Source organism: Labrus bergylta, chromosome 8, assembly GCF_963930695.1.
Source record: "Labrus bergylta chromosome 8, fLabBer1.1, whole genome shotgun sequence".
In the NCBI taxonomy this organism is placed as follows: domain Eukaryota; kingdom Metazoa; phylum Chordata; class Actinopteri; order Labriformes; family Labridae; genus Labrus; species Labrus bergylta.
Window position 1 is genome coordinate 7970523 of NC_089202.1, and position 12084 is coordinate 7982606.

At 39.3% G+C, this 12084-nt stretch overlaps 1 protein-coding gene across 3 annotated transcripts in view; it reads left to right on the forward strand.

The window, feature by feature from the left end:
- LOC109984433 (F-actin-uncapping protein LRRC16A) overlaps window positions 1–12084 on the forward strand; it is a 70619-nt gene that overhangs the window by 32043 nt on the left and 26492 nt on the right. For all 3 annotated transcript variants that reach the window (XM_065957743.1, XM_065957742.1, XM_020634581.3), the window contains exons 5-14: window positions 1256–1377; window positions 2089–2186; window positions 2310–2380; window positions 2727–2800; window positions 3003–3078; window positions 7838–7926; window positions 8520–8614; window positions 9394–9480; window positions 10958–11061; window positions 11911–11988. In XM_065957743.1, coding sequence (XP_065813815.1) covers window positions 1256–1377; window positions 2089–2186; window positions 2310–2380; window positions 2727–2800; window positions 3003–3078; window positions 7838–7926; window positions 8520–8614; window positions 9394–9480; window positions 10958–11061; window positions 11911–11988 — 894 coding nt within the window. The remainder of the gene's footprint in view (window positions 1–1255; window positions 1378–2088; window positions 2187–2309; window positions 2381–2726; window positions 2801–3002; window positions 3079–7837; window positions 7927–8519; window positions 8615–9393; window positions 9481–10957; window positions 11062–11910; window positions 11989–12084) is intronic.

The following is a 12084-nucleotide window of genomic DNA, read 5'->3' on the forward strand; positions in this document are numbered from 1 at the left end:
TCAATTATTTCTTTAAATATGGAGGTTGAATCAGGAGGGTACAAGCTCAGCGTAGCGTCTATGGATGGCTTAGAAGAATAAAAGCAGAGTTATACGGCTAGCCCTCAAAGCGTCATAGGACCTTCATGAACAGCACAGTCTGCCTCAAACCACAAATCATCATATTTACATTTCTCTTAGTTTACTAAATTAAACTAAAATGATGTTGATTTGCAAATCTTAAACCGCAGGTATGTTGTCTGCCTAGAAACTTGGTCTTTATAATGAGCTAACTGCTAGTTTACTCTAGCTTCAAACGTTATGCACATTCATAAGAAGGGTATCGATTTATCGAAGTGAGCAGGTATTTTTATTTCAACTATGAAGCTATGTGTTCAACGTTAACATTACCTGTTAAAGCAGCTTTGTTGTTTCTCATTAAACTTGCACATAGTGTACATTTGTTCTTATTTTCAGAACAATGGCAGAATACAACTTGCATTTTATTATTCTTGAACATTTTATTTAGTGTCAGTTCATTTCTGGTATTTATGAACAGCAAACTTTACTTCTTCACTAACTTTACACTGACAGAGAAGCTATAGAGAAAAAGTTTACAAAAAAGCTTATAAGAAATATAGTGATTGTAAATAAAACAGAAGATTAGCAGAGAAGCATAACATTGATACTATTAGATATTACAATAAAATGGTCCTAACAATGTTAAAAATACAACATGAGGCATCACAAATAAAAGAGCAGGGCCTTGATGATCCCCATCTGTTTAGAGCCTCCATTTGACCAGAGCTGGTTTGCAGTCAGTCAACAGGATCTACCTACAGAATATGATAATCCTTCTCTTACCACACTGTTAGTGCAGCTGAACCTCTTCCCCCCCCACATTCCTCTCTAGAGATATCAGTCGTCTTAATATCCTCACTGATGGTCTCCCATGTCTAGTGAGCGTCAGATGGATTATGTTAATTCTGGACTTTGGAGGATCGCCTTACGTCAGTATTTGCATAATTGTAGTGAAGTCTTAAATGGGTAGCCACTTTTGGTGGATGTCATTAAATCTTAACGTACACTTAACATTCGGATGTGGGATATAGATGTGGCTGGGTAGTCAGATGGAAGGCTCAGTGTATGGAGTAGAGTAATTAAAGACATATGTCTAGCTCATATTAATCTCCATAAGTATGAATGTGGTTGACTCAGGTTTGTGTGAAACCATACATGCTGATGTGAATCACTAATTCCTCTTTTGTCCTTTTAGCTGTTGTTAGAGTACGAGCGGGGCTCTTTCTCCCTAAAGCTGCTCTCTACAGAGGAGGTGAATGAGGTGGTCGCCCATATAGGAAACTGTCTGCTGAGGATATGTCCCGGTCTACCACCAAGGTAAGTTCCACCTCTATCTCTCTATTTTAACCTGCAGAGGGTGCGATCTGAAAGTGAATATTTTGGGGATTAGAATGCATCTTATTTCAAAGCAGGAGTGTTGCCGACAGGTGAGCAGAAAAGGGTCAAGACAGACAGTGTGCAGATGTCGCAAGAGACCGTTAAACGACACAAATAGTTCAACCAACACAAAGCAGAACAGAAATACATGTTGTAAAGAGGTTGTTTTTTTCATCTGTCGATTTACATCCAATACTGTATGCATTAAGTTCACTGAATATCCCTCCAAAAGATAAACTCTTCACTTAAAAATATTCTAACATTCAGAGTTTAATTTGTCACAACAAACAGACATCCATTGTTCTTTATCTCTGTCAGTCACTTCTGCTGACATACAGTTAACTGTGTCTTTGTGAAAAGAATACTTGCATGTGAAGCAACGGAGAAGTCAATGTCATTTGATTTTTTTTTGAGAACAGGATGTATGATTATGAATGCAGAAATACCTTCAAATACGAAACTCAATGACAAGCCTTAGTTGCACTGTTTTTGTTTCTATTTTAGACATTGCTTTCAGGAGTTAGTTACATTCAGCTGCTTCAAAACTTTCTGCTTGGAAAATGTCCATAGATGTGTATGGAAGTGAGAAAGTAGCATGCAGTTACATCCTTTAAGGATTTTGACAATTCACAAACTGTGATTCCTTCTCAGTAAAGTGATGAAGAAGCTTTGCATGGAGCCTCCAGACAGGCTGACCTCTCTGCAGACTCTGTGGGAGAACAACAAGACGGCTGAACCTGGGCCCTGTGGTACGAATCAGTTACTCATCAATAATTACTGTGCTTCTTTTTACCATTGATTCAATTGACTGTAGTTCCAAAGCTTTCTGCAATTAATATTTTTGTATCGCATGTCTCTCTCTTCCTGACTAGGTGGGTTTTCACAGCTGTACAGATGTGTTTGTGACTGGTTGGGGCTGCCTTACAGAGAAGAAGTGCAGTGGGTCAGTGTCATTCTTATTCTTTCATTTACAATTGGCATATCCTGCTTTATAAATTACTTGAGTGCTGATTGCTGTGAGATAAAAATCTGCTTTAAGCCTTTTGAGAAAGATGATTACCACATGTGGACATTGAAACTGAAGAAATTTCCTCATACCTTTATTTTCTCAGATTCTTTTTCATTATCTTGCTCTGTCTTACAAAGTCAGGGACTCTTTCGCCACTGTTTATGTTTCATCTTCTCTGTGCTAATACTTGTTTCTATATGAGTCATCCAGAACTGGGAGATGTTTTCTTTGTAATTGACAGTTTGTTGCAACTTTCTTTAATGAATTGTCTCTTCTTCAGGATGTGGATACTATCTATTTAACACAAGACAGCAGAGAGCTCAACCTACAGGACTTCAGCCATTTGGAAAACAGGTGAGAAGTTGCAAACAGACGAGCTCATGTGGCTGAAAACGTTTAATAGGATAGGACAAACACAAAACTAAAAGTGAAGAGTGTTTTTATAGGGGTGATGTGGAGGAAAATGCTGAAATCCACGCTGACTTTAGGTAGCTCTGCTAAAGACAAATGTGTAGTTGAAGCTATGACCTTTTCCTCCCTGCCTGCTCCTCCTTAGGGATCTGGTGGCTATAATAGCAGTCCTGGAGTTTAATCAGTGGTTCACCAAGCTCTCCACCAAGGACTACAAACTAGTAAGTATCCTTTTTTTTCCCATCAAGATCTCCTCTCAACTGACACACAGTTATTGTATTGTTTGAGGTAGCAATTAAGGATTCTGAACTTTGTCAAGTTGTTGTGCATTCTGCGCTCAAGGTGGTTAAAGTACCTTTATTATTGACTTGAGCTATGCATTTTCTGTATCTCTGTATATTTCTGGTGTTGTATTTTGTCTGATACCTGTTACAGATCTAATTTCTTTCAGGATAATAATGTTGAAGTCCATGTTTGTGGTTTTGTTAGAAAATTGACCATGTCATCATTTACCAGTACCATATACTGCTATACTCAAAATTAATCTAGTGTCCCTCAACAGTCTTGCAACAAATCCACCCATCCTGAAGGGTAGGAAGTTTAATGAAGGCTTTAGTGGCTCTTACTTTTAGCTGGAGCTGGTTGAGAGAGGTTGATAAAGTTTACAGTTGTTTTTGAAGGCAGTATTTTGAGCTGTATTATAATGTGCTGTAAGAGAGCTGTGTCTATGACTTGGTCCTCCCCATTTAACTATTAATAAGAGTGTACAGTATGTTTCTCTCTTGGTCACTTCCTCTGACTTTTGTCAAAGTCCTGTTTCTGCTCACTTCCTGACTGCACGACAGCAGTGCCACTACTACTTCACTGGTGCTGTGGTTTCTGCTTTGTCTGTTAGAATATTCGCCTGCAGAAAAAAGGTTGAGTGAAAGCTTGGACAAGGCTTTCTCTCCGTCCATCAATGTGCCAAATCCCAAATCCCAAGTGGCTGCTCGGCTATCACGGGCACCAGCTGATTTGGCAAAAAAAAACAAAAAAAAAACAAGCAGAGTCACTGTGACGGCTGAGTTAGAAGACAAAGTGCTCTGTGAGGCTGTCACTACATAACACTGCTCTGAGTTGAATAATAATGTCTGCATGCTAGTATACTTACAATGGAAATGGTATGCTAACATACTGATGTTTACTTTTTTTTTTTTTTGCTTAAGGCTCACGATGTTCATCCATTTAGTCTGGCATATCGGTTGTTTTGATAGTCAGGTTACAGGAAACAAGGATGTGTAAACACCTCCAGTTTTTGTGTCTTGATATGAAATTATTCGGAAAACTGCAATTTATTTTTAGGAGGCTGACAATTTTTTTTTTTTTATCCCTTTTCCCGTTTATTCTTTGTCTCTTTCTATTTCATAAACAGTGTTCATAGCATCTAACATAAACCCACTCTGTCAGTGATTTAACAGTACATCAACTCTCACCCCTAGCTTTGCCTAACTGCCCGTATAGCTGTTTGTATCTCCTATGTACAGAATTTTCCCTCTTTGTTTCTTCCCTCTCCTCCTCCTGTGTGTCGACGGAGGATCAGTCCAGTGTTCTCGTGTGATAAGACACTTAATCCTAACCAGACAAAGGGGCTCAATGTCTCAGGCTGTTGCCCCCTGCAGCACTCCACCAATAACTCTCCTTCTCAAGGCCTCGCTCAGTCTCACCAATTACCACACACAACTTCCTCAGTCTCAACAATTATCTCACGCCTCCGTCACAGACAATTCCTTTTGAATTGAATTTTCAAAACCTGTCAGTCACCATGCCGTGTGCATATTCAGGCTGAAATACTCACAAAGACACATGTGCACCTTGTTTCTAACGTGTGTCCTTTCTATGTAAGATTAGAATGTTTTATAATAGGCCCTAAGGCTTTTGTGTGAGAGGTTTCAGCATTTATTTTGTTATTGTTGTGCTGGAGGGAAGATTTTACATGCTTTTTTGATAACAGTGTAATAGAACGGAAACTCCAGTGGGTATTTTTAAGGAAGTTTAAGTCATAAACTTGTTTTTTCCTTTTCTCTCTCTCTGCTGGCATGTTTATCAATGATAATGAATCAACTGGAAACGCAAATGTTGCAAGAATATGCTCTGGAGCGTGATAGCTGAATCGTTTTGATCATATGCCAGTGGAAACAAAACACAAGTTAGAATAAGAGGGAAACAGAGGGTGAAAGAGAGAACGCGATCGCAGCAAGCAGAGCAATGAGACAGAAACATAAAGGTCTGTGGAGGGGTCAGTGGACACAACGAAAGGGAAAGATGCTAGATGAGTTAGGAAATGAGTCCCAAACTATCAGGAAACAGGGATCGGAATTTAAGCTAAGTTAGAGGAACTAAACATTTCCAGGATGATGTTTTTGCCAAATCTTTTCATGCAGAAGTTCAACTTGAGGGCAAAAGCTGCCCGTCGGCATGCACTATTGTGTCTGTATGGCTTTGTACTGTAACATTACAGATGTGTCCTGATCATGAAGCAGAAAGTGAGCGGGGAACATTAAATGCTATGGCCTCAGGCTCAATCAAATCGATAAGGAATCGCTCAGTGCAGTGGACTGGTGAATATGACACACAAATACTCAAACACACACACACCAAGGGCTGCTATCACAGTGAAGGATTATACTGCTCAGTTCAATCAGTCTGTTTGTTTTGTGGTCTAATGGTGATACTGACCTGAAAACGAGAGCGAAGTAGAGGGCAGCCGTGATAAGAGGAATGGCCCGTTGTTTCTCTCATGATCGCACAGTGTGTGTGTGTGTGTGTGTGTGTGTGTGTGTGTGTGTGTGTGTGTGTGTGTGTGTGTGTGTGTGTGTGTGTGTGTGTGTGTGTGTGTGTGTGTGTGTGTGTGTGTGTGTGTGTGTGTGTGTGTGTGTGTGTGTGTGTGTGTGTGTGTGTGTGTGTGTGTGTGTGTGTGTGTGTGTGTGTGTGTGTGTGTGTGTGTGTGTGTGTGTGTGTGTGTGTGTGATATTTCAGCATGACAAGGCTCTTATTTAATGAGTTGTAAATGGTGCAGTGCACATGCTCACAGTGTCACTGCTGTCACCAACAGCTTTATTATTGTGACTCTGGTGGAAAATACAGCCTTCTTTGTGTGCTCTCTCTCTTTCTCTCTCTCTCTCTCTCTCTCTCTCTCTCTCTCTCTCTCTCTCTCTCTCTCTCTCCCCCACTGCAACTCTGCTTTCCCCTCTTTATCTATATACTCCCTCACTACCCTCATGTCTCCTTTTTCTGTGTTATGTGTCATCTCTCACTGCCCTCCATCTTTCTTGTTCTCCTTCTGTAATACTCGCAGTTACACAGAGTACACATGTGAACAACAGCTTCTTTCTTCCCTCTCTCCTTGTACGCGTGTCTTTGTGTCTGTGTCTCTCTTCCACATCATCCCTCTCTCCCCCTCTCTGTAGATAAAAGTGTGGCACACTGTCACCACTGTTTTGTCCTCACTGAGGCTGCTGGCTGACAGAAACGGGAATGTCAATTACCAAGAATAACAAGAAAACAATAGTCCAGTAATGTTTTGTGATTAAGATGAAAAATGTTTGTGTTATGAACCAGTGCAGCTAATTCTGTATACAATAAGAATTACTGTGGAACAGCAATCGGGACATAGTTGAGTCTGACACAGTGAACTGGGTCAGTGAACATCTAGGTAAGGCATGGACGTCAAACTGCTACATTTTTAATTTCCTCTAAATATGAGTGCTTTCTCTCCGTGTGAATATGTCTCCTGTGGCGCTCAAGACCACAGAAGCGAGACAACCCTCTCCATATAAAGTATCTCTGCCGTCCCCGATCTCTCTTTGTTACGCATAAATGGTCTTCAAGAGGAAAAGACAGAATTCCAACATGCTGAGTTTTCTTTTTACGTTCAGCCGTGCAGCTTTAATCAGCATAAATGAACAGCTTTCCGGAGTGATTTCAGTGCAGAACACTTGCGGGAATCAAGCGTCCCAAAAGTAAATTTCTGTTATTTCTGTGACCTTGAATGTTTCACTTCAAGCTTCGCTGTGCTAGATAAAAGTGGATTTGAAGCCTTGAAGCTGGTTCAGTTAATTAGTATATTTTTGAATCCTTGATTAACAGATCAGTTGGCTCAGCTTTAAAGCAACAATATGTAAATGTTCCACCTTAAAATAGAAGTTTCGAAGTTTGAATTAATAGTACAATACCTTTTTAACTGGGAGAATGGCGTCTGTCCCATGTCCTCACCTGTTTGCTGCAGCATGTATCTTTGGCAGCGGGTCAGGGTCATCTCGTCAGAGGGGCATACGGCTTTAAGGCACTAATTCACACACAGAAAGTTATGAAAAGGAGCCAGTTAGCACATCTGTCCATGGTTTGATACAAGGGCAGAGGCTAAGAGGAAGAGGACAGATGTAGCTAAGAAGAGAAAAGGAGAATTGTGTACAGCCCTGCGGATGTTATTCATAACAGATTTTGACTTAACGTTATACTGTATTGTTATAGGTGTCATCGTTGTCTCAAGTTTAGCTGCTTTACCGGGTGCAGAAAGTCATCTAACCCAAGTTATGTCTCTAAATAAATGAATCCATCTTATGCCAAAGGGTTGTCTATTTCCTTGTCAATCAGTCAGTTTGCAAACAACTGGCTGAAGACGCTTGTAGATTCATATTTGCACAAAATGTGGTAATATAACTGAATGTCTGTCAACATGGCTGTTTAGCTTCTCGCTTCATCTTTACCGGCTTCGCACCATCTGCTTGAAAATAAATGAAAGTTGTCTAAGAAGGATACGTGTAACAGCGCTGTGTCTAAAGACAGCGTCTAAGTGCACCAAACCAAATTTCTACATATTGTTGCTTTAAGCAGAAAGTGTGAGACCTATAATATGACACATTATATCTCTTATATCTCTATTATATCTCTCTTTTTTTCTGATATGTGTGTTGTGTTCATGTGTTTTATGTGTTTCTTTAGTCTGCAGATGTGTGTGAGCAGATCCTTCGGGTAGTGTCTCGATCCAGTCGACTTGAAGAGTTGGTTCTGGACAACGCAGGACTCAAAACGTGAGAAAAACAGTTATCTGTAAGAGAGGCATTCCACGCATTTTTGATTAAATGACAATCAAGGCAAGATAAGACTGCTGTATAAGCCTTCGGCGAAAAAAAAGTCCTTATCACTGTTAACAAGAAAACCAGAGTTCTGTCTTAGAAATCAATTGTAAAGTTGGAAAGCCAATTCTGCAGATTCGCAAAGGGGTGATGGTGTCGGCTGGGTTTCTCCTTTTGTCAGCTTTGTGGAGGAATTATTCTTCATAAACATGTGTCCTGTTTTGTTGTTTGAGGACTCACATGCAGGCAGTTTGAGGTAGTCTTCCATTTGTAACCACATTTAATGGCTTTCTTTAAAATATCTGAAAGAAATTCAGTCATTTTCCTTTAAATTTAAGTGTCCATGTGAAATAAGGCAAAACACCAATAACACGATAAATATGCAGCTAATGGAATCATGTATGTGTTCATTTCTTTTTTTGCACTAGTCTATATCTACCTATAGATGTCAAAATGATAATAGGTTTATTGCCGTTGCTTTTTGATCAATTGAAAAAGTAGATTTTTGTTGTATCCACATAATGAATGCACTCTTTTACACTCTGCAGTGATTTTGCCCAGAAGCTAGCAGCTGCCCTGGCCCATAACCCCAGCTCAGGACTCACCACCATTAATCTTGCCAACAACCCGCTGGAGGACAGAGGTATGATACCTGCTAATCCAGTCTAGTCTGTAAAGATCTCTGACCTTTGATGCTCTCTACTGTACAATGTTCTGTGTCAGGCGTGAGCGGTAACTCTTCTACCAAAGTTCAATAGTAATCACATTATACTAAAAATCTTCATTAAGAGGTCAGGTCTTGTTGTTAACTCTAAAATCTGCTAAGTATGCATTGTGTACTATAAATACAAGAGCATGTTACAGGTACAGAGACAAAAGTGTTGACAATTTAGTATCAACTGTCACAGCGCAGTGAGGGCAATACATTTAATATCTCATCCCTTCTTTCCTGAGGCCTTTCAGTGTATCCAGGACACATGCATTAAAGATACATTCAAACAAATATTCAGGAAATCACATGTAAACATACGGCAGGTTACTGGGGCTCAATCGTCTCTGATGTTATTTATTCCCATGTTAAAGATATTTTTCAATTCTAAGTTGTTTGTAGTTCTGCCTTAATGCACATTTCCAATTCATTGTATTCCACATTTTTGTTACTTTTGCATTTATTTATTTAAGCACCGTTTGTCATTTGCCATGAAGGGTTTCAGAAACTCATTTTTTTCAAGAGAGTTAGATCATAACACTGTCAAACAGTTTAAAAATAATTATGAAGTTTGGAATAAAAGCTTAAAGTAATTTTTTTACTGAAATATAACGGTCTTTGCCTGCACAGTGGATAAAAAAAAAGCTTTGAAAGAAGACGAATGACGAGGAGGAAAATCATTGTTCATATCTGTTTCCTCCCTCTTGCTGCAGGTGTCTCCTCCCTGGGTGCCCAGTTTGCCAAACTTCGTATTGGGCTCAAGCATTTAAACTTCTCCAAAACCTCACTATCACCCAAAGGTTTGTGGCTTCTCTCGTCTTTTGTATACAGGTACAAAAAAGCAGGTGGATAGAAAATGAAGTTACTTACAATTAGTGTCAGAAAAATAATTAAAGATTAGATAGAATTAAAGTTAAAAAATGAAAAAATAATAATAATACAGTGTGTGTATATATATATATATATATATATATATATATATATATATATATATTGTGTCATGATCAGCGAGCTTGCTTTCCTTATGCGTTTCTGTTTACATGCCCCTCTGTGCTCACATCTTCCACTAATTGGATCACAGCTACTACTGGGATGCTAATGACACCTAATTAGTTCACTATTAAAATTGTTGGTGCAGGTGTGAGTTTGCAATATCAATCTCCAAAAAGTATTTTAAATATTTTTCATTTACATTTTAATTTGTAGTAATGCTTTATTGGAGTAGAGTTATTACTTCTTGGCATAACTGAAGACCCCTGTGAAGTAATAATGGAATGCTATGAAGTAGATGTGTGAAAAGGATTTTCTACAGGGGATATTTCATTGTTTCTGTCATAATTTACATGTTAAAATTGACTGCTTTCCCCAACTACTTTCAGGTAACATTTTGTCAATGCTCTCATGCTATCAATAAAGAGCATTTCTTTTTCAGACCAACTAAGAGGGCAGTGCAGCTTAAACTGAGCCCTGCTCGTCTAGATTAAGGCCCAATCTATAAGCCCCCAAAGCCCCTAATGCTCAGAGCAAAGGTCAAGGAGTTGTTGTTGTTGTTTTTTTTGCACTTTAGTATGTCATTTGAATATGTTGAAGGTTTGCATCTATTAAACGATCTTGATTATTCTAATATGTTTTTCTCTGTATAATCTGTATTGTTTGTATAATGCTGCCTTTTCCACGCTCGTTTTGATCTCTTCTCATCTCTCTGGCTCTGTCAGTCACTTCACATTCACGACCTTGACTTTGTGGCGGTGGTAGTGGCACAGAGCCAGGACTTAATAAAAGTATTTAGATGTGACAGCTATGTGATTGATGTGACATGGGTCAGTGGTCACAAGCAGTGTGTCAATATGAAGCAAACACTGCCATAGAAATTCATGTGTACAAAGACATGCATGTTTCAGATCTCTGAAATAAATCCTTATTTATCATTTGTGTCATTGCTGCTCTTCAGGATGCCGTTAAGATATTGGTCTGATATTTATTAAAAACAGGTAATACATTTATTCTGAATACTTCATTATGATAAATGGCAATGCCTCATCCTGAACATAGCGTGACACTGACAACCGTGAGAAGGACTGCTCTTTTCACTTTCCATGTATTCTCTCTGAATTCTGCTCCTGCTCTTTCATTTCCTCTGCTATTTCCTTTAGTATCCTGTCAAAACATCAAGTGGAGATTTGAGTGTTGATGCTGACTCAGCATATATATAAATGTGTATGTGTGTGTGTGTGTGTGTCTGTATCTGTGTTTTGTGTGTATGCGTGTGTGTTTTAGGGGTGAACAGCCTTTGTCAGTCACTGAGTGCCAACCCGTCCATCCCCAGCAGAATGGTCCATCTGGACCTCTCAGGGAATGTCCTCCGAGGAGATGACATGCAGGTACACACACACATGCGCACACACACACACACACACACACACACACACACACACACACACACACACACACACAGAGCTTCTAATCCATCTCAGAGTAGATATCAATAACATCTAATTGATTGAACCAGTTTAGTGCTGCAGTTGTGTGGATGTCTGGTCAGGTTGTTATAAATCAGTTAGCATGTTGCTCTGTAGGAGAGCATTGACTTGCGTAATTCGACATCTTTTCGGACACAGATATAAATTCTCTATTGCAGGGTCACAAATCAGGATCCAGTACAAGCAGAATTTAAGAGAGTCTTTGCCAGAGGAGCTGACATGTCACAAAGCAAGATTTCTTTTCAAGGAATACCCTTTTTTTTAAACTGGTTTTTCCTGCTCTTGCCAGGAGTACGATGAGATGTTTTTCTTCCACTCTAATTTCTGTTTAGTAGAAATTAAACTAGCAGCAGCAGACACAAAAAAAAGGGTGGGAACAGCTAGTCTTTAAAATTCACTGATTTAAAGGAATCGGCGCTTGATGTATGGCGACCCCAAGGTCAAAGCAACACTCAGAGCCAAGAAGATAGATAGATAGATACTTTATTGATCCCGAGGGAAATTCAAAAAGTTATTTGGCCATGAACATGAATCACAATAAATTATAATATGATATAAACTGTATAGATGAGATGTTGGATAAGTTATAGGAGGTTTGACATGGGAAGTCAGAAATGATGGAACGTTATGAAGCGGTTGTGGACTAAAAAGAGAAAACATAAAAGAGAAGACGGCGTCATACAGGTTGCAGAAGACAAGAGTAACTCATCACAATTTGTTTCACTGTTTATGTTTTTTCGTCACATTCAGCATTTCTACAACTTCCTGGGTCAACCCAACAGCCTGGCCATCCTTGACCTCTCCAACACTGACTGCTCATTGGACCAGGTGAGTCCTGTCCCACACTGATACTGTGTGACAGTCTGCCTGGTGCTCATAGTACAAAACTCCTACTAACAACATCATTTGGTAAAGAGATTAATG